The sequence below is a fragment of the Haemaphysalis longicornis genome, unplaced genomic scaffold (genome assembly GCF_048455015.1).
Source record: "Haemaphysalis longicornis isolate Haplotype H1 unplaced genomic scaffold, Haemaphysalis longicornis Haplotype H1 scaffold_12, whole genome shotgun sequence".
NCBI classification, from domain to species: domain Eukaryota; kingdom Metazoa; phylum Arthropoda; class Arachnida; order Ixodida; family Ixodidae; genus Haemaphysalis; species Haemaphysalis longicornis.
The window spans coordinates 53,823,802-53,850,523 of record NW_027526225.1 but is presented as its reverse complement, the minus strand read 5'-3'; the positions used below and the strand labels follow the sequence as shown (position 1 = coordinate 53,850,523).

Here is a 26,722-nt window from a genome sequence, read left to right as displayed (position 1 = left end):
ATATATATATGTGCATCCTCCCCTTTTCTCTCTCTTCCCATTCCTGTCTGCCTGTGTTCTCCACACCAGCAGGCGTTCCAGTGTCCACCCTCAGGTGCGACGAACTACGCCTGTCAGTGGTCTTTCCTTTTCATTTTGACAATACACTCATTCATTCACATAAAAACTAGCATGAAGTCATGCTTTCAACCTTAGCGTCCCTACCGTCTGCAGACTGCATCCCAGCAGGGGTAAAGGACAATCTATATCCGAGCTAGAATGTGCTTCCCACCAACACTGAGCAGTAGTGTTCACAGGTCTCTTACTCGCGCATTTGAGTTCACGTGACACTTTTGAGGCAGCTGGATTTCACTCGTTTTATTTCTCGTAGCTTCAGGTTGGTCACAGGCCCCGCTTTTGCCTCCTTCCCTCCCCAATGGCGGATCCCAGGAACAAACCGCTTGAGCAACAAAGTCGTACAAACAAAAACAATGCCCTCCCATTGGCCGTGCACGTCGACTGTGAAACGCGAAGTACGGGGCTCGTGCGCTCACACAGAAGGTGCACAGTGCGTTTCCTCGCCCAGGGTTGACAAACAGGAACGAGGTAACAACAAACTGAAGCGCAGTGTACAGCATGGCACTTGTTACGAACAGACTAGAACAGCACATGGATGCGACGACGCCCGCTTGCGACCAAGGGGCGGGACACTGCACTCCTTGCGGGGTCGTCGAGCAGGTGTTCCATCCCACAGTTGCAGTGAGACGCATGTCGGCGGCACTCTCTGCGCTTTTGTCAACAATAAGTAAACATTTAAAAACACCAACATATTTTGTGACACCGTGCACGAACAGAAAAGTGCTGGAGGAAACAAACAAATGTCGCACGCACGATAACACAATGCAAATGAATTAGCTGCTCGTAATTCGCGTTAGTTGATTACTCGCAACCTGGCGAAGCGTCCGTTTACAGATTCCCATACACTTGGTACGTGCGCAGAAAGCACAATCCCTGAAGTCGTGTTGCCAGGTACCTCTCTAAGTTCTCCGAACTCGGCACAGGAAGCTCAGGGCCATGCAAGAGCATCTCTGAGCTGGTGAAAAAAGGGGCAATGAGTGAGTAGAGATAACTGCAACGACCAAGGTGCACAGCACGCTCATTGTGATTTTGTTACGATATCCGTGTCAGGTGTAAGGCCGACGACTCGGTGATCTCCCTTTCATCCTTCCAACTATGATTCTACAACTACGTGCGGTGCGCAAAAAAAAAAATACGGTGGCGAAATACACGGGCACAACAGTAAAAGTGATGTGGACATTCACTAGAATCACCGACGTTTCGCAAAGCTTCTTCCGTCACGAATTCATCTGTATCTCTTCTCCACCTCTGCTTGTGTTTCCCATCACTAGTTTCTTCCCCTTCTTTTCAGTTGTTTAGAATTGCAGTCGTGATCAAAAGAACCCGATGCCGTGTAATATAAACTCCGAGGGGAGCTCAACGTCAGCCAGTAAAGACTGAGAAGAAAGCAGAATAACTTGTTCTGTGGAGAAGGACTTTTTGGCTGAACACAGTTGTGAGCCAAGTGATGCCTCAGTGGCTTCAACCCTCCAACGCTGTACAACCTTGCACCTCGAGCGAGCTGGGAGAGTTTTCAAACGTCTACAAAAATCTCGTGGCCCCTCTTCAACGTCTGCGCTCTTTTGATTTACGAGCATGGCGCCAGCAGTCGAAGCTGCGACTCCAGCTTGCAAAGAGGAGTGGACGGGCCCAGATGCTTCTGAGCACTGCGTTGGCCGCAAGTGTTAGTGGAAATATTGCTTTTGTACACGCGACAAACCTGCCTTCAACGGCTGTGGCAAATGTGGATGGGCACACACACAACACACAGGCCATACGCACATACGGAAAAGCACATATACACACAGGCCACTTTCGTTTCGGCGAGCATTTGTGGAGCATGCCGCCCCAGCCGCAGTCAAGCCTAGCCAAGTTGCACCGCAGCGAAAACTTTGACGACCTTGATATGTCATGCCTCCCGATTACCGTCGTAGTTTCGCACCACACTGACACGCTCTGGAGCACGCGCACAGGACACACTGATCTGCACTGGGGTGGAAACCGGCGGCTCCAGCACTGCTCGTGGAGCGTGCTCAGTGCATCGTACTCGACGTGCCGACTGGCAATGCAGACTCGGTGCTGGAGTCGTTGCTCGGAGCATCCACGCAATGCTTCAATCGTGCCTTGGCTGCCCGTGTGGGGGATTGCCGAGGGGCTGCGTCGTGGCGGTGGCAGCGCCACTGTCGCCGCTGCTGCTGCCGTCGTCGGTGCTGAACCAGTGCTTCTTCAGGGAGACACTTTCACGCAGCGGACTGTGCGCTCTGTGTAATAAACAGAAAAAGGGGGAATTGGAGGAGTGTGCAAGCGCTGGTGACGTCTTCCCAAAGCCAAAGCCACATGGATTTGCTTTGCGTGCGTCTGGTTGACGTTCCTGTATGTGGTGGCCGCTTGGAGGGAGCCGCGTCAGGGCCCCCTGTAATTGCGATTTTGCTACGTTATGAATAATGGAGTTCTTCTCCCCCCCAGCCTGTATATGACACTGTTCAACTGCTTGCATGTACTATCAACGTCAAATGAAACGCGAACACGAAAATATGAACCTGAACACACAAATAGCGTGATTTCTTTCCGTGCAAGCCAAAATGACGCGTGGCTTAGTTACAAAAACAAAGTTGGGAAAAGTGGATTTCCAAACATGCCAATAGCAAGCCATTATATGAACTCTACGAACAGTATTTTTCAATTTAGCACGTTTAGGTTCATATTTCCGTGTTCGCGTTTCATTTGACGCCGATAGTACATTGCAATTTAGCACGTTTAGGTTCATATTTCCGTGTTCGCGTTTCATTTGACGCCGATAGTACATTGCTTACACAGCACAACCAACACTTGAGCCTAGTTGCTCTTGATAACAGGATTGGAAGGAACTGCCTGCACCCGTAGTCAATGTGCATGCCGCTTAAAGGGACACTGAAGTGATTTGTAAACAATGCGGGATTACGAGCGCAAACTGTAGTCCGGAGTCCCTGGGCCCTGTTTCGACCACTCTGTGCGCGTTTACGCGAATTTATTTAGTAGAAAAATCAATTCGAAAATGCTGTCCTCCTCTCTTTACACTCGCCCATTTTCTGTGGCGTTTTCATGTGACGTCAGCAGGAGAGGAGCTGACAATTGGCTGCGCTACTGCACGGCTCGCCGACCTTCCGCGACCGAGTCAGTCGGCCCACCGTTTAGTCCGCCGGCCGCCAATGGGTCGTCGCAATTCGCTCGATCAGTTGAAACTAAGCCACAACACGTTTGGGAATGGAAGAATGCGCGTTTATTTACTTCGTTAGTTTGTACACTGTATCTAGCTCCAAGTCAAGGTCGCTTCACACAAGCGCTGCACAAGCGCACATGCGACGCTTCGCTGACTGGTACGCCAGTAGGAAAATATAAGGCCTCTTGAAGGAGGAGAAGAGTGAGCAAAGTCAATATAGGTACTAAGGAAATAAAATCAACTGATATTTTTACCGTACAGCGTAAAACTAGGGTGCGGGAAGCACTTTTTTGCACTGGGCGAACAAGCAGAGCCGTCAGCAGCACGACTACGCATCTGCGAACGCTTTCCCGTCTACGAAATGCAATTGCTAGACGTGAGCTATTGTGGAAACTCGGGGAACGCTTACTGCACGAGCGCAATGCAACAAATAGTCACCTAAGCTGCTTGAAATACTAAAACTAAATAAAAGTGTAAACTGGTTATACGTTATATACCTTATCTTTTCCGTCGCCGCCAGCGGCCGCCTGTGGCCTAGCCGTCTGGGGTGCTAAGTATGTCATCGCAAGTGTTTTGCCAGTCACAAGTTCGAATCGCCGCGGGTACATGCTTTTTTTTTTTACGAGTTAACTTTTTTGTTTTTCGCCGATGTTTTCTATACTGAGTTCACCTTTTTTTGGGCCACAACGTTCATTGCTCCACGAACTAGTCAACAGAACTCGCGCAGGCTGGCACTGCCGCGCTAGCGAGTTCTCGTTGGCGTGCTGTTGCCATAAGCACCGACTGCTTGCGGGCAGTGGGCACAGGCCAGAATCAACAGACCCTTGGCCTGGTGCGGACACACTTTTTACGATACAGGCATGAGCGAGGCAAGCTCCAAATATGGGGGAAAAGCGCATGCATTTGAGCGTCTGCGGGGACGCGGAGGGCGTTCATGCACTGCGTAGGCCTCAGATAGTGAATGTTACGATTCCAAGCCGTCCTTAGAGGCTTATCTTATGCATTTTACAGCCGACAACATGGCAGAAGCGCGGTACTACGATAACTGGGATATTGAGAATGCCCATCCAACGACGCCATCGAATGTCAAACATGTTGTTTTACAGACCGAAACCGAAACCGAAACTTGTTTGATTGCTAACCTTGGGCGTCGTCCAATCACGGCGCCCCCTCCTCCCAACGTCACAGCTTAGTTTGTGCGGCCGCCGCAAACCGCGCATGGTAGTTTTTCTTCTTTCGCGCTTTGTAAAATAATTACCGATTTGCCAACCGAATAAACGATCAAAAGTGTGCTAATTTGAGCCAGTCTACACAGTGCAAGCAAAAACAGGAGCTTGACAAATTCACTTCAGTGTCCCTTTAAAGGAGCCATGAAGAGAAAATACAACTTCGTTTAATTTGAAAGAACTAGGATTCAGTATCTCACTCAGCTCCATTACAGCCACAAAAGGTGTTTTTTTAACGAAAAAAAAGCAAAAAGTATTTAAAAACTTTCACATTTTGCGCCACAGTGACGTGTTATGAGCAAGAATGACGTCATACGGGCCAGCAATAAAACATAATTTTCAGTTCGTTAACTGCACGTTAGCATTCAAGTGATGCGGTCAAAATGGAACTGGAGGCCCCATTACAGACGTCCAGTCATGTGTCGTCGCGACAGGTCAGTTCGGCGGCCACCAATCGCACAAACAAGGTTCCGTGACGTCATAGAAAAGTTGCGGGAAATTGGCTAGGGGGTCGCGACTGCTTCACACGTTTTCTTCAATATCTCCGTTATTTGTTCGAAGATTGCGATGATATTAACATTGTTATCGGGACTAAGCAGTCTTTCTAATAAACCCAACTTGTATTTTGTCTTCATGGCTCCTTTAAACATTCAAATAGTTAAATTTTTCTTCTGCCAGACGTTCATGCCTTCGCGCGCATTATGGGCAATTCTTTTTTTATAAAGTAAACCTCCTGCTCAAGCTTCAGATGCAATGTGGCAATGAAAATTGCGTGGATCTAATGCATTCCAAATCTGCTGCACCTATAAATAATACTAGACGACCGGATTTCATAGGCCTGCATAAGCCTTAAAATCCCATAATGATGAACAACAGGTGCACATAAACACTGTCAAACAGCATGCAATCAGCGGCCCAACATGATCAATGGAGCTAAACCACTTAGAGCCCAGCACACTTATGTGTGTAGCCAGGGGGTAAATGTGCTGAAAAGTGGAGAGTAGACCGCAGAAATAACAGGGCCTCATTGTTGATTATACGGGGTGTTACGACCATAACTAGAACATTAAAATTTTTTCCGGAGCAAATCGCTATTCGGTTCGCGCTCAAACTTTACACGAAGGTCACATTTTGTGGTTTGACACCGGGAACAGCAACGGTACTTACCTGTTTATTCTGAAAATAAATAAAAATGATTTTCGCCTATCGGGAAATGGCGGCCGATTTGGACCAGAGCGGCCAGTGCAAGCTGACCTTGCAACAACGGCGCCACCTGGGGTATACAGAGCGAAGTGGACGATGGGGTTCACGCTCTTTCCACAGTAGGAAGGAGCCAAATGAGGTAGCAGATGACCAGAAAATGTGAAAGTGAGTGAGGAAACATCGGTTATTGGCAACGATGAACCATGGGAATATTTTATTATGATTGGTATCAGCTGTTATGCAACTATTTGTTATCATCGTAAAATGGGGACAAAGGAGATTTTTGATTGTCTGCTATCTCATTTGGCTCTTTCCTACCGTGAATCCCCATTGTCCGTTTCGCTCTGCACAACCCAGGTGGCGCCGTCGTTCTAAGGTCAGCTTGCACCGGCTCGCACGTCCAAATCAGCCGCCATTTACCCATAGGCGAAAATCATTTTTATTTATTTTCAGAATAAACAGGTAAGTACCGTTGTTGTTCTCAGTGCCAAACAAAATAGTCCACAAAATGTGACCTTCGTGTGAAGCTTGAGCGTGAATCGAGCAGTGGTTCGCTCCGGAAAAAAAAATTGAAGTGTTCAATTATCTTACACACTTTTTTTGGCCCCCTACACGGTTTCATACATCCAGGTTCGACTTAAAGTGGTGTGACATTGATAAGTGCAAATGTGAGCAATTCTGAGATACAGTAGCTTAAATCATTTCCTGTGATTGGTATGCATCAAGTACAATCACTTTTAATGCAACTGTATGAAAAAGAATTGACAAAGGTGCATGATTTGTTTCATTGAACAAAATAGAACGAGATCAATGGTCCCTAAAGGATGTTTTTCATGCAGCTTTCTCAAAGAATTAAAAAAAAAAAAAGACAACTACAGAATGATTCTCTGCACCCACTGTACTCTAAAGGTTAAAATTTTCACCTCATTTATCACACAGGAAATTGGCTACCACAGTTCTAAAATAAGCGACATGACTCCAATGCTTCGCACAAACCTTTTGATGGCTGCAGGTTTGCGAGGTATCCTACGCCAGGCTGCAGCATGTTTTGCATGCTAGGATTAAGCTACAGCGTTAGTGAGTCTAACATCGCTGACTAACGGAGAGGCACGTTTAATTAATGGTGCTTAAGCTGGCACTCACACTGTAATGTCCAACAAGAATGGACAAAAAAACTGAACACAGGTTTCGCTAAAGGCATTCTTTGTCCGAAAAAACCATGAGCCATCATCCCACTCTCCAAGGTGGTTGACACAGAATTCATGTGAAAGGTGTGAGCAAATTTTATTTCTTTCACGCGTTTATGGCGGTAAGCCCTAAATAAGACCCATATATAGGTACATGTGTGTACACACAGTTATTTCGACTGTGCTGTCCTCGAAGGTGGTGCCTCTTGATAACTAATTGACTCAAAATGCATATCCAAGCAATATGAGATGTACAAGTTTGAGGTCCAAGTCCCGCTTCAGTTTTATGAAAGGCGTGCACTGTATTATGTAATCTGCTCACAAATGCAGGCCCAAGCTTGAGGTCCAAATCTAAGCTTGAGGCCTAAATCACGCTTTGGATGGCTCGCGGCTTTGGTGGTGACTGCAGGCACACAAATCAGGATGTTTGTTATTCAATGCCTCGTGCTATGGAACACCTCGTGCTTCAAAGTATCACCTGCGGCGGGCTTCAGCGCTGTGCGTAGAACCGGGCTGCCGAGACGACACTCCGGCGGTCGAAAGGCGACTCCTGCCTGCAACACATCAGCAGAGAACAAGCCCAGCTTCACCGACTGAACGTCGCAAATGTTGATGTCAACAGCCTGGCACTCCCCGACTGCACAGGCCTTCTCAAAGCCAGCCCATTGGGGCCAACTCATTCCCGCTGTGTTCCACTGCTCGCGTCCCCAACTGGGACTTTCAAGCTTGAGACAAGGGGGTGCCACAACTGCTTTTTTATTTTTTCACAGGGTATTTCTTCCTTCCGCAAAAGCCAATGTATGCTTAAATAAAAGAACAACGCAGATATCACCTATGTATTCATGTCTTGACAAGAATATGTGACAAGTATAAACACTGACACCAGATTTAGTAGTTGAGAAAAGCTTTGCCTGTCTTGTGACAGCATTCTTTCAACTTACTGCACGTGCGTGCTCTCCTCTTGGCTAGGCTACGCCCGGCTGCCCACGTCGCTGCGACCGCGTCCCATGAAAGCCTCGACCAAGCACAGTTTCGCTGTTCGAGAAAACCTCTTCGATTTCGCAGCAATCTCCTCCGCCAACACAGACGAGTTGGCCAAAGAGAAAATGGTGGGTACTCCTGCAGCTTCTGGCAGTAACCTGATGTCATTCGGATAGCAATCGTTCCACAAAGTAACCGATAGGAGAACGTGGCACGATCCAGACCGCTCTTGAGATGGCGGCCCGTGAGAGAAATTTAGGATGCACGGCTAGCTAAACGATAAAAACCCTTGCGGACCACGTGATTTCAAAGTTCAGGGAAGTTCCCTTCTCTCTGTGAATTTAAAGGGTCGCTCTGATTGCCTCATTGGGAACCACTCGGGCAGTTCGCAGTGTGAGCTTCTCCTATGGGTGTCTGTGAACGTGCCTCTGGCTCCCCTCGGCCCCAACAACCCTTCCAGCAATGCCATGAAGTGGCTTTGCCGCAGTGCATGGAATATGAACCAGAACACACACATCATGCAACTTCTTTCCATGCAAGTCAAGTTGGGAACTTTCCAAATAGTATACCACTAGCGTCCAACTTTTTGACCTCCACAAACAGTACTTTTCAATTCTGCCTGTTCCGGTTCGTATGTTCATGTCCGCATTTCATTTGCCCATGACTGTACGTTTGTTGAACTTCTCTGCATTGCACGCACTGTAAGGTTAGTCTTTGTGCCACATTACAGGCGTACAAAAGCCGGGTGTGGGATAGGTCGGTACGATACGGTGTTGGGCCAGTTGGCATTGCATTTCAAAAAGAAAAAAAGCTGTGCGCAAAGGACAGGCGTAGAATCCCCACTAAATTTTATTGGAAAGCCGCTTCTTGCACATGCACACGAGGCAGCCAGTTTTGTCAACGCATCAACCTGCTCAAGAATTTGTACTCATTCTCATACAAAGTAATGGAAGGCTCACTAACGCAATTTGCATGGCTCTTGCATATAAAAAAAAGTCCTCTATCAATTCGTGAGCAACTTCTTCCCGGATGACATGATTAGTTTTCATGTCAATACATAGTATGATGGTGTGGGAGTGTTTTCACAGACATTGATACCTGTCATTTGCCAATATGACAGGTATCATTGTAAGATCCCTTTGCAATCCTAGAATGGCTTTCGGCTGCTGCACTCATAGTTGAGAACCACTTATTAGTGTGGAAAGTGCTAATTTCAGCTAATTTTTGAAGGTGCTAATCTTTTGCGCTAGGAGACATGCCTCAGAGAACCACTGAGTCTGTCTGTCTGATTCAACTGCTTGCCACCCGGCCAAGAAGAAACTGGTTGCGTATCTGCTTGCTCCGCAACAAATGAGCTACTGTCATGGTGTCCACATTATTCAGCACAGAGGAAACCTCAGGCACTTATGCGGCAAGACACACCAGACAGTAGCAGTGTTCTTTCAGTTGAGGATAGTACATGTCAGATTGGTTCACACGCTGGGGGAAAGAAAAGGAATCGGAGAGCACGTGAAAAATGGCGTGCAAGAGGCGCGAGGTGTCCCAGCAGCAAATGGTGTCCAAGCAGCGAAATGTGGGAAAATACTATACTCGGTTACAACTCAAGAACGGCACCAGCTCATGTAGTGTATCACTCCGCCAAAGCGTCGGACCCGTGACGTTAGTGCGCGGGTGTTTTGAAGGGGGTTTGCTATGAATGCGTGATATCGTCTGCCTTGTCTCACGCAGTTTGTTTGTCGTCACTGGAGTCGTTTATAAGCATATTAAGTCCAAAAAATCACAGGAACGGCTCACGCCATGTTCAAAATATTCCCAGTAACGCCCTACTTGCGCCGCGCGGAGAAACATCCGGCTACGGTGATAAGGCACAGAGGCAACTTCCGGTGCCGTTCTTAAGTTATCACTGAGTATAGAACTGAACTGGACAAACCTCCATTGTTAAGCTCAATTCTGCGTCGTATGGGGGGGGGGGGGGAGCAAGAGTATGAAAGGTGCGAGGGCAACAGAAGACCCATTTCTCGGCAGAATACTCATTTCTCGATGACATTTGCTTGGAAGCAAGCAGATACACGACCAATCTTTTAAAAAACTCAACTTCCAGAGCAACACCGAAAGTTGGGCTGGCTGGATATATGGATGAGTGGTTTGTTTCCAGGCAAAGCTTGTATCGGCTGACTCGTGTCGCCGTTGCTGTTGGCGGTGTTTGCCAAAAGTTCCTCCCTACCCTCCTGGCTTGCCCGCCGCTGGTGGGCCAGCCAGTGTCAGGCGCTCCTTCCGTCGGGACAAGGGAGGTGGTTAGCTTGCTCTGTGTGCCCGCGCCTCGCCACTTCAAGGCGCCATGGGTAGGCAGAGCTGGTTGCACTCCGCCAGAGAGCAGGCAGCCCTGAGGAAACGGCAACGGGAGCTCCATTGCCGTTTGGCGAGCAGGGATTGGGCATTTGGTTTGACGGGTGCCCCACAGGAGATTGGTTTACCTTTCACAGGGTCGGACAAGCTTCGCAGGCGCCTGTTTTGCACTTCCAGTGTGTGTTTCAATCGTGTGCGTTTCAATAAACCTGCCGCTGAGAAGTTCTGCCTGTCGGTCCCTTGTTTCCTTGTGCACTTTTCCCAATGCCCAGTCCCCGCGGGACCTCCCCTGTTCAACTGCACATGCCTGCTCCCCAGAAGGGGTGCACCACGCACCAGCGGCTTCGTCGTTCCCCGGGAGCTGTGGCTCGCTGGCGGTGCGGGCGGGCGTTGCCAGCTGGGCGTGCGACAGGAGCGAGGGTCGGCTCCCGCCGGCTGCCAGCTCCTCGAGGCTGGCGTTTCCCCAGGGGGCCTCGAAGAACTGCCGCCGCAGCTCAGCCACGTTGCACACTTGGGACTGGCTGCACTGCGGGGCAACAGGGGAGGCTCTGGGCCACACCGAGTACCAAGCGGTGCACAGGCATCGCGGTGGTGTGGCTAGCTTTGTAGAAACAAAACGGTTCCGAGAGATGCAGTATTTTGTTCCGCGAGCCCCCCCGCACTTCCGGTGCAGTGCAAAACCTCGGCTAAACATCCCATGGCCCACCCCTGAATGACCCAAAAGAAACCTTCATTACGAAAAGAACGCACAGAACTGAGCTAAAAGAACATTTTGCAGTGGGAAGAAAAAATCACGGGTCTTGAAAAAAAAAAAAACATTGGCGAGGTTCGAACCCAGGGGATTGTGTTCCAAAACCTGCGTGTTTACCCCTAGGCTGCCAAGGCAGTACAGTGGGGCCTTCTCGGCAGTTGCGTGAAATAATGGAAGGAGGGTTCCAAGCGATGATGCTGGCTGTGCCCACAGGGGAACAAAATCCTGCATGAGGACCTCATTAAACTGGAAAGAACGCACATTTGGGACGTGGCAAAAGTGGCTGGGCATTGGATTTCTGCACCCTCTTCTAGTCTACCTCACTGCATGTCAATCAACACTGCTTACTGAATGGACATGGCAGGATGTGAACTGCAGCCCTTGCTTGCATTGCATGCTCCCCCAGCTACCACCGATGCTGGAACAAGCACAGTTCTTCAGTGTGAAACACTCCGTTTCAGAATCTGGGGGGTGTGGCCATTGTTGAAGCTGGGGGGGAAGTGCTGCGCCTAGGCACCAAAAACCCAACTCTGACAAACGTCAAACTTAACGACACCACTCAGCAGAATCCTTTCAAATGTGGAAACTGACACTGCCACGTATGTTTTCACAGTTTTTTCCTTTCCCGACTCACGGCAGCAAGTGACAGCGCTTGAGTACCACTTGAACCTTTTGTGGACAGATGGCTGCAGGCCTGCCAAGTCGCCCCCTTGCTTGCCCCCGTTTGCCTCCAGTGCCAGCCGCACGGGCAGTTTTGCAACTACCGTATTTTCGCGCGTATAACCCGCCCCCTGCATAAAACCCACACACCCAATTTCCATCGAAGAATTACAAAAAATATCCCCGCGTATTGTCCGCATATTTTACACATAAAAGGATGGACCAAAGCTACTACTCAAGCAACATTACACATTTGTTTATGCAAAAGAACTTACCTAGCTGACTACGTAACTAGATGACTTGCCGCATACATTTTTTCAGGTTGGTACATTGTTGAGCTGTGTGTGCAAAGTAAGCACTGTCAATGGGATAACAGTGGCTTAGTCGCTATTACTGCTGTGGGGCATCACTGCCAAACGCGCATTGCGGTGAAGCTGCACCAAGGGAAATACCTCGCATATAATCTGCACCACGACTTCACCCCTGAAGTTTTCGCATTTTTGGTGCGGGTTATACGCGCAAAAATACGGTATGGTGTCCCAACTACGGGAACCAGCAGCGCTGCTTGAGCACTGAGCGAAGGAGGCGCCCACGTGCCTGGTGTGTGGACCAGGTGTCGCGTGTGCAGCTCCGTGCTTCGACCCTGCGTGTGGCCGCCGCCCTGCGCGGGGGGGGCACGGGCGGGGGCTCGCTGTCCAGCCCACTGCTGCTGGTGGTGGTGGCCCCGCCACAGGGCCGCTGGGGGTCGCCCTCCTCGCTGGCCTCAGACTCGGCCTCCTCGGAGCCCCAGAAAGCACCACCTGGGGGGGAAAGGACGTAGGGTTGCCACCTTTCCCCAAGAAAAAAACCGGCCCTTCGGAAGGGGGTGGGGGTGGGGGGTGGTATATTAACTTGTGTTGAAAAAAAGACGCCATGTTTTTGTCATGCAGCGCCATTTATTGTAGCGTTTTCTTAGAGAGAAATCAACATAACCTTTGTACTGAAAGTGATTGAGAGCTTGGTTATTGCTCTGTGTGTGTTTCACTGAAAAGTAACCGCAATTTCTGACCACGGCGGCAGCATTTCTTTCTTTTGTTCCTCCCTTAGGTCCCCCTCCATCTCAGGCAGCGCGCTCGCCCGCTTAATTTCTCTGCTCGCGCGTCTTTTCGCAGCTTGTCGACACATATTTATCGTCTTAGTTGTTAAATTGACGCCTATAAAACGCCAAAACAGGCATAATCACGGCACAAGGGCCAAAAATTGGGCCAATGACGGCCGGTTTTAAGTATGGACCAGCAACTGGCCCACTGTTTAAAAAACCGGTTGGGCCGGTCCAAAACCAGGCAGGTGGCAACCCTAAAAGGACGCCTCTGTGCCTTCCACAAAGCACCTTCACGCGAGAACCATGGCTAACTGTTACGGGCAGCAAGTGAGCTTGACGGGTCTCATTTATTTGCTCCTGAAAGGCCCGAGGGCATAACGTAAAGGGGGGCTTGCGCCAAGGTAATACCAATATATGCACCGAAGAAGAAGGAAAAAGACCACAGTGGAAGTCACCGTCAGCTAGGAATACCAAAACATGATTAACTGGAAATAAAAAGAAAAATAACAGCAGAATTTGCACAACCAATTCTGAAGGAATACCATATGAGGGTTAGTAATTTAGATTTTCGCACACTATTTTGCGGTTAGTGCACAAGCTGTATGTTGTTGGGTGAGAGCAGAGATCTGAGAGTGGAGGATGTGCGTAAAAGTGAAGGCTGTACAACCTGAGCAGCTGATTGCTCAAATGACAGGAGGAGGGTGACCGGACCATCCAGTCACCTCATCCTCAGTTACAGGACGCGTGGAAGATGGAAAGTGCATACCCTGGCACTGGAAAAAAAAAGAGCTTCAGGGAAACCTGAGCGGCGCTAAGCGATAGAAGACCTAACCAGCTTCACACAAACTCCCTTCATCTGGCACACAAAAGCACCTTGGAGTAGTTTTGCAGTAGCTGTAAAAGCAGGGCTTCCTTCCAATTGTCATCAGGTTAAGGCCTCAACACAGGAGACACACAGTCTGACAGGCTTGCTGAGGGCTCGGGGCACCGGCTTTTTGTGAGATGTAACAATTTTGCTTTAATTCAGGGGCATGTTCTGGTGAACCGTGGGAAGAAGCTTGGATCCTGGGTTCGACAGCAAATAGCCACACCAGCCACGTTAACAGCTGGACAATCCTCCAGGTTCAAGGGCATGTTTGCCAACTGCCTGGTTCAGGTAAATTCCCTAATTAGCCAGCAGAACGCACAAATTAACCAATAGAGTGCACAAATGTTTGTGCCTAACAATCTCCCAGACAAGCGGCAAAAATGTGTGGCCCACCTTGTCAGACGCTGAGGCAAATCGCGACAGCCACCAAAAAGGGAAATGTCGTGTTTGTTTGCCTTAGTGATCGCTGTGCATTGGTCAACTCCGCTCTGGGCCCCATAAGGGACAGAAGGCATGGGAGACAACCCTTAAAGGGGCCATGCAGACAAAACACAAGTTTGTTTTATTCGAAAGATTTCATGTTTTGTAGTGCCCCCAGCGCTTGTCTGGCCCCAGGTGAAAAAAACAATTGGAGGACCATTTGGACTTGCCGAAAACACGATTGGGCCAAATGGAACCATTTGTGTTTTCAAATGGTTCCATTTGGCCCAATCGTGTTTTCGACAGGTCCAATTGGGCCTCCAATTGTTTTTTTCACCTGGGGCAGCAAAAGATGTCGTACTCACTGCGAAATTAATCAATTTAGGTTAAAATTTTCATTCTCCCGCCAAATAGCGTGTTTTCGTGATGTAAGCCATGAAGTCATAAGGGCAGGTATTCAAACGAACTTCCAGTGTGTCATTAGGCTCTCCAGCCTTGCGTACCATCAGCCGTCCCAGATGGCGCTACCACAGTCAGCTGCGGACCGTTGTCTGCCGTAGCTTTGTTTTTGACTTTATTTTTACCTGTCTTGTTTTTGTTACGGTAGAAAGTAATCACTTCGTGAAACTTGGGGTATGCTCGACAAACAGGGTCATGTAAGACACAGCAGTGAGCATCGGTACTGCTGTGTTTACGCGTATTTTCATAACTTTCATTGTTTACCTTACCAATCTTACTGCTGTAAAATGAATGCGCCTTCGGTAAGCGTATAAGCCCTGCCTAATTTGCATTTGGTTTTGCCGGCCTCAGCCAATCGCACAGCTGGGCTCATATGACATCATAGGTTCTGTTGCAGGAAATGAGTTAGTGAGTCGCATGGGCATTCCTTTTTTACTAATTATACATCTTATCTGAGTGACGTGTGCGCTAAGAGCGGTGTGTCAGTAGAATTCGAATGGGGAATCTTTCGAATGAACCAAACGTGTGTTTTGTCTGCACGGCCCCTTTAAACCCTCGCCCCAATGAGAGTTTGGGAAGCAATTACTAAACATGCCTATGGCTCCTCTATGCCACCAAGCGATCCTAACAACTTCATGCCACCTTGAAATGACTTGAAAAGTTATGTCCTCGGTGAATGCACGCTGTGCACGCAGATGTGTGCACAGACAAGCACACCTGCAGGGTGGACTCGGACCAGCGGACAAATCCTGTGCTTCCCACTGCCCTGCCTTGTAGCCCTGCCCAGCCGAAAAAATGACTGAAGGCCTGACTGCACCCCCAGTGGTTCTTTCCGGCTGGGTACTCCACACACACACACGGGCCGCGTTGTCCACCCCACCCCCTCCCTCGAGCAGGCAGGCAGTGTCAGTGCTGGGGCGGTATTCTCGTAACTGTCCCTTTTGAAAACGTCCCTTTTGCGTCCCTTTCATCGTGACGAACTTCCGGTTAAGCAGTGGGCCTTTGATTCAAATACCGTAACTGTTCTTACAAACGCATTTTAAAGAACTGAAACCGTATCAGAGTATCTTTTATGTGTTTATTGTTCCACGAGTGAACCAACAATAAGGTGACGAAAAATCGTCTGCTCCAAATCGTCTGCTCCGAGTAGCCACGGCTCATAGCTTCGCCGTGCTTGCATGGCGTCACATCCGGGTGTTCACTTTTAGCCAATCAGGGCTAGCTCAAAAGGGACACTTTTGAAAGGGACACAAAAGGGACAAAACACGGGAATAGCGCCCCTGGTGGTGATGTGCTGGTGATGCGCTTGTCTCTCCTCTGCACTCCGCTACTGTGAATACTGTGCACCGACAAGCTCGGCAGAAAGTTTTACGTGATGAAGACAAATGTTGAGTTTGAGAGAACTACGCTTTGACAGCTCCATTACAGCCACGAAAGACGTTTTTAAACTGAAAGAAAAAAAAAAAACACAATGAGTGTTGAAAAGCTTTCAAATTCCGTGCTGCATGCACTGACATACTGTGGGCAGGAGCGACGTATTATGGAGAGCAGTAAAAACAAGCTTTCAAAGTTACCAGCGCTTTGGAATCAAGCAATATGACCGAATAGAACGAGAAGCCCAGTTATGTTCCTCCTGGGCGGTGGCTTCAGTCGGCAACCATAAATCGCACAAACAGGATTCGGTGGTGTTGCAGAGAAATCTCTGGAAAGTGGACGGGGAGGCACCACTGCTCCACACGCTTTCTCCTTTATTTCTTGGCAAAATTGGCGCCACTGTTATGTGGACAAAGCAGGCCTTTATAATGGACGGAACTCGTACTTTGTGTCCCTTTAAGAAGGGGGCTCACCTGTGAGCTGGCTCGCGAGCACCACCGGTGCCGCATCGCTCTCCTGGCTCGATGTGATGAGCGGCGGTGGAGACTCGTCTGCATCGCACACAGAGAAGAGGACAAGGGACTCAGAAAGCGGACAAGTTCAACAACCGCGCTGTCTCTGCGACGTTCCAGGCATGCTCTTCTCATTTTCCTGTGACAGGACCAGGATTTCTCCACTCGTCTCTAATGGCTGGCAGGTTTCGCTCATCAGAAGGGAGCCTTCTGTAATTGACGACATCCTTTCCTCTCTTCTAGAGTAGCGTCCATCAGGAAAGTGACCGCCCTGAACATGTAAAGCACTTGCAAACAGTTGGCACAGTGCACCAGCAAAGAACAATGAACACGGGAGCATTTGTTTTGCGTGGACCCTCATTTCTTGCATTTCTGTCAGTAGTTCTGCCTCTGGTTGGCCACCTGAGAGGAGTTTAAAAATAGGCCACACTGGGCTGACCTCGTGACTAGTTCCCAGACAAGATTCACGGCTTGCTGTATGGTTTTCAACACCTCGGAGCAGTAAGCTAGGTCCAGGCAATCTTCAGCTGCCGTTCTCTGGGGCACTGTGCACGGGATGGGTACAATTCAAAGTGGCCACGAAGGGAAAAAATGCAAGTTCAATTAATTGAAAAGACTGCTTAGGACGGATACAAGTTCTGATGCCAACCCACAATTAAGCTGGATATCAAGGAAGACAGATAAGGCTTTGGCAACTCCCCAGCTGGCAAGGTCTCTGCGGTGTCACAAAGTTTTGTTTGTGTGATTGGCGGCTGCTTTTGCCAAGAAACATAACTGGGCGACTGTAGCAGCTGCCTCCATTTGACCACATCACTTGCTTGCACTAGTGGTGCAAACCTAGAAAAACAGCGGGGTTGGTGTGCTCTACCTAGCTTCTTCCACTTTTTGTTTGTTTTGCTAGGCTTTGCTAAATTTTGTTCGGTTTTGCGATGTTTTTTTTTTTTTAGTGCATGGCCGCCCGCTGCCTGAGCCCCACTATGTCTCTCCGTGTGTCAGTGGACCTTCTTTTATGCCGCGCGTTCCCCAAGTAGAGTTGAGCCCATCACTTGATTGCAAATGTGTGGTTAACATGCCAAAGACTTTGTTTTAGTGCTTGCCATAATATGCCACGCCTGGCACTGTAGTGCAATATTTGGAGGTTCGTCAATATTCCTCCATTTTCTTTCAAAAATCTTCTTTCACGGCTGGGACGGGGTGGGTGCGGTACTGAAGCCTAGTTCTTTCAAATCGAACAAGGCTGTATTTTGTCTTCATGGCCCTTCTAAGATTCGCCCTTTACAAACAGCATCACCTTGGGGGTGCTGGAAAATTATGCGGTCAGTAAGCATTTTTCCCCACTGAAACTGACGGGAGCGCTGAAACCTTTGGCTCTAAGACTGTTTTGGAGCAGTTTGGCGCAATTTTTGCAATTTTCAAGCTTTTGGGGCAGTCTGGCGCAGGAAAACACATTTGTATCAAAAACGCACCATATGTGCAGCTGTCTCACCCCTGGTCAAGTCCTGACTGTATACCGGAGAATACCGAGCAAGTACTTCCCCTAGGAGTGTGGATAGTTCAGGAGATTTTGGGGAGAGGGCCCTTGTTAGAAACTGCCCCGTAATTCAAAATGGCGGTGTGTAAATGTTAGCCAACCTTACCCCCCCCCCCCCCCCCCCCTCCTTAAACAGAAAAAAATATCGCAGTTCATTGCAGAGAAACACATTTTTAGTAAAGATGAAGAAGACTGTGAAGCCCCTCTTGGCACAACCAGCGTTACCAATTCATACGGTGTTTCCGTCAACTGCGTTGTTGGTCCTTTAAGCCAGAAAATTCATTCTTGCCATCATTTGGTCCATTTTTGAGACGTCGAACAAGGTGTACTCGTGATGTGTTCGGAGAACGCTCACGGCGGAACAAAAGGGTTTTGGTGCCTCTCTGAAATCTTCCAGTGTCTTCTGGCTTTCGTTACGAGTGCATGTCATGAACCACTGTCGTCACAAAGTCACAAGCACATTCGGCTATATCAGTCAGAAGTGTTCTTGGGCGGTCTTGGTTCCACTGGTTTGGGCCATCAATGGCTGGTTGGGGGAGGGGGGGCGCTTGTTCGGTATCTTACGGTACGCTTTTTTTATCTACGTTTTGGAAGCTGTAACACACTAAAGCAAAGATATCTTTATTAGAAAATATTTGATTAGATGAACTGCAGTCACTTATCGCTATTACAGAAATAAGATTTAGTGCAGCGAAAGACACGGACGGTGAAAAAGACGGGACGGGCGCTTTTTACCGTCCGTGCCTTTCGGTGTGCTAAATCTTATTTCTGCAATATGAACCAACTCACCCAACAGCACGTCTTGCTTATTGCTACGTTTGACCTGTAGTCCGAAATTCGTGCAGCTCTATAGCTACTCCTAATCACAGCTCATTTCACTAGGGTTCCACTCTCACATTTGAGCTCATTAAAATGTTTTGTCTCTCTCGTGCCACTTCACCCAGACACACTTTCTCATACTCAGTGAGACGCAAATGGTCACGAGTAACGACTCATAGCCTAAAATGAATTGCCAGTACAAAAATGATCTACAAGCAGGCAAACGTGCGTTTAGCTTACGTACCAAGAAATGCTCTTAACCAGTTTGAATTTGCAACATTCGTGTCGTGCTTGACAAATACTTCATCCGAAACAAGAGAAAGAAACAATCACTCTCGGTTTACGTGAATGCATGCTGCAAGTTTCCCAAGTGCTTTTCGGAGACTTCTCATTTTGTCCACAATTCTCAGAACAACTAAAATGCAATTTCAATGCAGCCTAATATTTTTTTTCAAGAGCAGTTTCTATCCGCCCTATTGCCCGCATTGCAGCAACGATGCCTGCAACCACTTACCACCTGTGGTGCCGGAGGCCTGTCGGCGCAGCGTGATGGCGTCCAGAAGGGTGTAGTGCTCATCGGCCTCCTCCGCAGCGGACTCCTCGGCCTGGTCGGGGGCCTCGGGCGCCTCCTCTTCCTCTGGAGGGAACACGCTGTCCACGTGCGCAATCAGCAGCTCCACGATGCGCGTCTGGTGCACTGTGTCCACCAGGGAGCTCAGCGATGCGCTGCCCTCACTGCGCAGGACGGCAGACGGACACTCGTGAGTGCTCACCACCAGCTGCGCAACTCCGCTCCACAGTCCGGGTAGGCACGCGGCACCTAGCTATAGCTAGCTAGCTGGACAACAGGGAACTGGACGTGTGTCCCACTGTGAAAGGCAAGCTTCTCACATTAGGACACAGAAAACTCGGTGGCGTTCACTCATGCTTCCAGGGTTTTCCTTTCCTCCGCTTGGGTACCACTTCGACTCTCCACCAGCAGACGGCATGCCTGTCAACTTGCCTGCCCCCCCATGCAGGGGGGTCAACAGGGGGGTCAAAGTTGACCCCCCTGCACGGGGGGGTCAACTGCGGATCAGAACGTGGGGGCCTCTAGGGAGTTGTGCAACGGGTGCACGCTGAGTAACTCTGATAAGTGCAGGCCTCATCAGTTACCTTTTGGTGCATGTGGCGCCATTACCACAGATATGTCGCTTCACGGGGAGAGCACTTAGGAGTTGCACAAGAAGCCAGTTCTGGAAAGCAATGGCAATTCTGAAGGACGACTGCATGTGCTGAGAACTTGGGTTGTTATAACAAACCTTGTGGTTAAGACGAACAACACTTTTGCTCTCTTGTAATGTGCACAATGCTAAAAATGTCCGCTTAAAAGAAATTCTTGATAATACTACGCACAAATTTTCACAGTTCCGTCGAATTCGTCTGAACGGGAGTCTAACGATAATTTCAGCATCATAATAAATGTGTTGGCTGTAATCAGTCTGTTGAGTGCTTCAAATGTGCATGCATAACACTTCTGATTGAAAATAGTGTTACGTATGCCCTTGCATTGCACTGTGAAAATTCATGACCAACACTGTTTTGTCCATTGTTCCTCCAAAAATGGCTAATTCTCTCTAATTACCTTGGGAACTAATCGACTTGCTCCAAAAATAATGGCATATTTAAAATCAGTGGAAAAAAAGCAGCAAGACTGACAAGTTTCACAGACTTTACTTCACAATTAAAGTAAGCCGTTTTAAGAGCAGTGTCCCCCCTCGAAAACACAAGATTAGGCTTCATCATTTCAGACTGCTCGGAACTGTTTGGGAACAGTTTTTTTGTGTGTCGTTTTCTTAACGATCGATTTTGTGTTGTGACAGCAGTTCTGGAGAGTGCCCAGGAACTGTTCCAGGCAGCTGGCAAACAAAAGAGGTTCAGGCAGCCCCCGTTCTCAAGCACGGCACTTGAGCGACAGTTTTTCCTCCCATATATTGGCAGTAATGACGCAATAAGTGATGTTCTTGTAGAAATGAACGTTTACTGGAGGGAACTGGTGCTCTGCAATAAGCTCAAAGAAAACACAAGCGGCGTACAAGCAGTCAATAAAGTGACCTTCACAGACAAGCACTGGCGAATCGAATGCCGTGACTTTTGCCTTGCACGCATTTGTGCTCTCATTTACGACAGCACTGCTGATGAGCGGAGAACAGTCTACGGAAGGGATCGAAGGGCTCCCCCTTTGCCCTATCAAATCAAGCTTGCCAATACTATGGCATACAAGGACACGCACGCTTTGCATGATAAGGTGGTAAAAGCATAAACGAACAAATAACAACGCACGGCTTGCGGCGATATATTGCAACGAGAAGGGAAGTAAGCGGACAGTGGAGCGTGGTGCCTATATCGACTCGAGTTGTGATGGCCCAATGGCAGACAGACACTTGCCTGGTGCGCAGCAGGGTGGGCCCGAAGACGATGGCCAGGTTCCCGGCGGGCATCTGGTTGAGGTGCGAGTGGGCGGCCACCTTGGCCAGGTGGCGCAGTAGGGCGGCCAGCGTGCGGGCATGCAGCGCGGGCAGCTGCGCCACCAGCGAGCGCAGCGCGGCCACCACCACGGCCTCCTCCTCTTCTTCCTCCTCCGAGTGCTGGGTGCCCCCTCCTCCTCCTCCTCCGGGGTGCTCCTGCGCGGTTGCAAGAGGGCAGTGTGCTTGCCAATGTCTTCTTCCCTTGTGTTTGGTTCAACATGCGCCAACTGGCATGACTCGAGGACATGTGCCACTCGAGGACAGTGTCAGCTTTTACAGCAGAGCGGTGTTAGGCCCGTTTTTCACACCTCTCGATGCTCTCGCAGTGAAAGGCCTTGCAGCAAAGCCACGTGTATTTGAAGTGTGATGCGTTCTACAGAGCAGAGAAATAGTGTGCGTTTGTTCCTTTGCGCGCTCACTTGCTTATAGAGGGCTAAAACTCCCAAGTCTGCACGTGCCTTTCAGGAGCTACAGCACGACGCACGAGGCTGCAACAACGAACAGGAATGGGCAGCGGGGCAACGCATAGGAGACGGATCAAAGCCATTTGAAAGCATAATGCGGAAGTGGACTGCGAAGCAAATGTGCCAGATGACAAGAGGATGGGGGGCGCAAGCAAACCACCTCGGGCTTCTACATTCAGAACCCCTGAGGAGTGCCTGTTTCCTCAGACCGTGGGTCAGTTGCGATGACACTACCCATGCGGTCGTATTCAGTGATTATAATGAGGGTGCAAATGGACCGAAAAGAGAGGAGTTTATGCGCTTCGTGATGATGATGGTGGTGGTTGGATTTTAATGGCGCAAGGCCAACTGGGGCAAAGAGCACCAAAACAGTGGTTACATATGAGAGGTGAAGACGTAAATACTAAAATTGGTCAGCTAGAACAAAAAGTAAAATCGATCAAGGACAATGACGATGGCTTAGAAGGCCAGGTTGTGATTATGCATGGTATGAAATTAGGCTTAAAATTTTCACTCCTGCTAAATGGTTAAAAACATGCGTGACGGAAAACATGGGGTCATCACAAAGGAAAAACGTTGGGGATGTGGTGGATTGTGTTGTGTGTGGAGTGACGTGTATGTGTCATGCTGTGTGAAGTGCTTTGTGTTGAATTAAGTAGCACATGGATCACGGATAGGCTGTCTTCACACCTGCCTGCTCCACAGGGGTCTTGGAGATCCCATGAGCAGGTGGGAGTGTTACATGTGTCCGGCCTATCTGTAACCTACTCACAGTAACGTCAGTGTGTCTGCTGCACATGTCGGTGGTGCGTGGTCCCAAGAGTGGCTCTATTATGTGCAGTTTGTTGTCTGTCTGTACATTCCAGTGTGCTTGCCATGTTTTGCGAAGGTTGTCTGATGTGTGACTTGAGCTCGGTGTAGGGTACTGTTGTTATGTCAACTGTAGTTGTAAGTGTAGTTGTAGTTGTAGTTGTAAGTGTAGTTGTAGTTGTACTTGTAAGCAACAGCAGCCATTTGATCTGCAGTCTCGTTCCCTGCAATCCCAGATTGACCTGGCACCCAGCACATGATCACTTCGAGGTTTAATGCACATAAAGACATAATGGTGTTAAGGATTTTTGAGATGACAACGTTTGCACAACACTCAAGGAATCAGTATGCCGTGAAGATACGAGTATTTCTATTAATTCAGGGGGCCGCCACCATGCGCATGGTGGCGCCACCATGCACCACCATGGAAGTTTTTGAGGTGTACAACTCTGCGCGCTCGTATTTGTGCTGCAGAGATGAGAAATGTCGCAGGAGTGCGCTTCTCGGCACTCCATTTTTCCCGACACCACATGAAATCGGGCGAAGCCACCAAGGTGCCACAAAATTGGTGACAGAGGCTTTGATGGTGGCTGAAAACGAGACAGCCGGTTTCGACGCTTCTTCTCTTGCTCTCAAAGGGAAGGGAGCAGGAATGGATGGACGATTGAAAAACGGCTGAGGGCGGATGCGACAGAACCTTCAAAAGAGTTATTGTTCCTAACCGTTTATGTTTTATTCATTTGACATGTGGTCAAAGATTACACCTAGAAAGTTGTGTTCCTTCTGTACTGGAATCAGACACCATTGAGTTTGATGTCTACATCCGGCTGAATGCCATGCCTCTTGGAAAACAAAACACAAGTGCACTGTCCTGGATAAAATTTAAAACCACCACTATCTGCCCAGCCAGCTAGCTTGTTAACACCAAGCTCGACTTGGCATTTGGAGATAGACAGGTATTGTTGGCATTGTTTGCTCCTAAGGCAAGGTGAACAATGGGTGGCCACATGTTTCAGTTTTCAGTTTTCGTTCGTTTTTCTCATTGATGGATCCAAAACACTTTCCAACCGTTTGAAAATTATCTTTTCAGAGTGCCCGGTAAGCATAGATAAGACACTTTTTCCCTTTCTCCATCCACTATTGATTGGCCAATCCGCTGAGTAAGTATGAGCAACACCTAAGAGCAGGAGGAGGAATGAAGTTTCAGAGAGGCCTGCAGTTTGATGATGACGATGGTGACGGACAAGAGAAAGAGGAGGAACCCCCGGTACCTTTGCGAGGGCGATGAAGTGCGGGTAGAGGCGGTAGGTGAGCAGGGGCTCGGGCAGCTGCCGCAGGTACAGCTTGAGCACGTTGGCCACCACGTGGGGTGGCGAGTCCGACAGGTCGACAAAGCGGGCGCCGTTCTCAAAGCACTGGCACAGCCGCTCCACCTTGGACTTGACGCCGGACACCCGGTACAGGCCGCGCACGGGGTAGCCGCGCGCGTCCATCTCGGCGATGCAGCGGCGCACAATGTAGGGCACCTGCTCGCCCTCCGCGCCGCCCCCGCTGTCGCCCAGCTCCACACCGAAGGTGGTCATCTTGCGGGGCAGCCGCTTGTGGCCGCACCGGATGGCCAGCGTCTCCAGGCACTTCTTGTGCGACGACAGGCCGCACTGGGCGCGTGCAAGAGCGGCACCAGGGGCCACGTGAATACGCACATGGAGTCTGTGTAATGCGCCCCGGGTGGGAAATGATCCAAGCAGCGTTCTATGATGGCTGCCCTCCCTGGCATCACTATTTACCCAACCAGAAGCAGCACCGCTTCCGCTGACTCTGGCTGGTCGACTCAGAGTCAGCAAGACAGACGGCTCCATCTTGCAAGAGTTCTGGCTGTCAGCCAAACCCATAAAACCGCTTCCAATCACTGACTAGCCAGAGTGCCTTTAGTTATTCGCAGTGACCCTGGCTAGTCAGCAAACGGGAGCAGTGTTGCCGGTTGGGTAGAACACCAACCAGCCCAACTTTCAGCCTTAACCTTGCAGATGTCTAATGACAGCGGTAAGGGTCGCCATTAGGGAACGCTTTTTAGACTGCTGCCCTCCAGACACAGGCACGTCACCTGTCAAGGACTACAAATGGTCTCTCTTTTGGACAGCAGACTCAGCCACGAGTTAATTTTACAAATGCTTTCATAGGCTGTGCAGAATTGAATTTTGACAATCTCACACTGGCCGGGTTGCTTTCCATATGTCCGCACATCCAAATTTTCCGCATCATTTTAATGCAACAGCATGGTCAGGCCAGCCTCCTTGTGGTTTTTGCTCTGGTGTGCAGCGTCACCAATATTCCAGAATAGATCACAAAAACATGTTATTTTAATCTAACAAACAAGAAATGAGTAGGGGTGTGTGCAGATTCTAAATTTTCTAATGTAATTTCAATATTACATTTTTATTGCGCATATTGAGCATATTTTACTACAGTTGAACCTCGCAATAACGAATTTGCCGGGAAAAGCCAAGGAATTAGCTTTTTCGGGAATTTTGTTGGTGCGAGAATGAAACAAATTTAACAAACATCAGAAAAATTGCCCACAAACCGGAAATTTATTTTCAAAAGTTGGTTATGTTACTTTGCGAGCCTTACGTTGCAGTAACTTCACAGCTCAGCTCTCACACTACAAGAAGTGCTTCATTGCTAGTCATGCGAGCCTAAGAACAACCGAATCTTGTCAAACACATCCAATACATCCCGCGGGTCTGCCTTGCCTCCACGTTGCTTTCTGCATTGCTGCCTTCTGCAAAATGGACACGACACCAAAATGAAATCGAGAGAGTGCAAATGCTCTGTAAAGGCAACACCATCGGTGGTGCAGTGCACCAAATGCCGCCCACAAGTGTGACAATGCAACTTGCCAGCTATTTCAAGCCACACACGGCCAGGATGAGAGGGAGTTGAAGGTCGCTCACACATACCAGGAAAAGATGGGCTGAATATGAGAGGGCACCATTTGTGGAAACAAGAGCTGGTGCCAAAAGACTGTAGGCATGTGGTAAGCTTTAGCGGTGCTGCAGTGTTGCAATTGAAGTGCCACTGCAGCGCCCACCGCACTGCCACTAGCAATGCGGCGGACGCTACTAGTGGCGCTCAAGAAACCGCACGCATAAAATCCTTTGGAACCAGCTGTTCGAAACAATCGACCACCGTTACACTCCCACTGGTTTCATGCACGTTTGGTGACTGGTGAGAGAAAGTGAAAGTGGGACTAGGCAGTGTTGCTGAAACAAGAGCTATTGCTGTCATTTTATTTACTACTTGCGTATTGAACGAACGCGCGCAATGGACGCACTCCCAACATGAATCGTCTTCGTGGTGCATCCACCTGTTCACACCTACTACCAGCATTTGGCAAGCAATCAAAATGATTGATTGATTGATTGATTAGTTGCAGGGTTCAACGTATGAAAGCTACGCCTGGGATTAATTTTGAGCACCTGGAGAGGTTTTAAGGCCCAACCACATGCACGCGTAAAATCGGTGTACTTGCACAACGACGTACGTTTGCGGTGACATACGCCGCTGCCTTTACGCTGACCGATGACGTCGGAGAGGGTGAGTAGCCACATATCGCTGCAACGCACGCGTAAGCAAATGCGCCGTGCAGTGTGGCGAGACTACCCCGGACTTGGCGTTGTTAAATTACATTTCAACTGAAATAAAGCAAGTAATGCCTATTCTAACAAAATTGCATACATTTAATACAGAAACAACTAAAAACGCTCTGGGGACCTTGAAAAACGCTAGGATTTAGTATGCCTACATGGCCGGCACAAAACTCTCCGCGAGATCTGGTGTAAACTATCTTGCTCGTAGTTGCTCGTCGCCTCGCATGTTTTCTCCCGTTGTCTGCTATCTGTATTTTACAAATTACTTAGTTTTATCGCATAATTAATAGTTAAGTTAGCTTATTTATCAATTAGCTCTCTTGGTATGCGGCCTGACAGCCAGATAATATCACTGTCAGAGGTCGACGTCAATACCATGCACCCGAAAGTTGTGTGGATGTCTGTGTAGCTCTGACTTGGGCGTAACAGGTGTGTAGCAATGTACAGTCGAGTCCACTTATAACGATACCGTTTATAACAATATATCGGATATAACGATGAACAGCTATGGCACCGTCAAGTTTTGTATTCTTTCTATGGTAAAATAAACTGCTTATTATAATGTTTAAGTGCCACGA

At 48.8% G+C, this 26,722-nt stretch overlaps 1 protein-coding gene across 1 annotated transcript in view; it reads right to left on the bottom strand.

The window, feature by feature from the left end:
- Positions 1–342: 342 nt before the first annotated feature.
- The window catches only part of LOC144162658 (rho GTPase-activating protein 45-like), a 122,021-nt gene continuing 95,641 nt past the window's right edge, over positions 343–26,722 (bottom strand). The window contains exons 17-24 of the mRNA XM_077693285.1: positions 23,766–24,152; positions 21,141–21,376; positions 19,228–19,448; positions 16,325–16,402; positions 12,247–12,449; positions 10,575–10,764; positions 7,390–7,465; positions 343–2,357 (exon numbers count right to left, since the gene is read on the bottom strand). Coding sequence (XP_077549411.1) covers positions 2,210–2,357; positions 7,390–7,465; positions 10,575–10,764; positions 12,247–12,449; positions 16,325–16,402; positions 19,228–19,448; positions 21,141–21,376; positions 23,766–24,152 — 1,539 coding nt within the window. The 3' untranslated portion in view covers positions 343–2,209. The remainder of the gene's footprint in view (positions 2,358–7,389; positions 7,466–10,574; positions 10,765–12,246; positions 12,450–16,324; positions 16,403–19,227; positions 19,449–21,140; positions 21,377–23,765; positions 24,153–26,722) is intronic.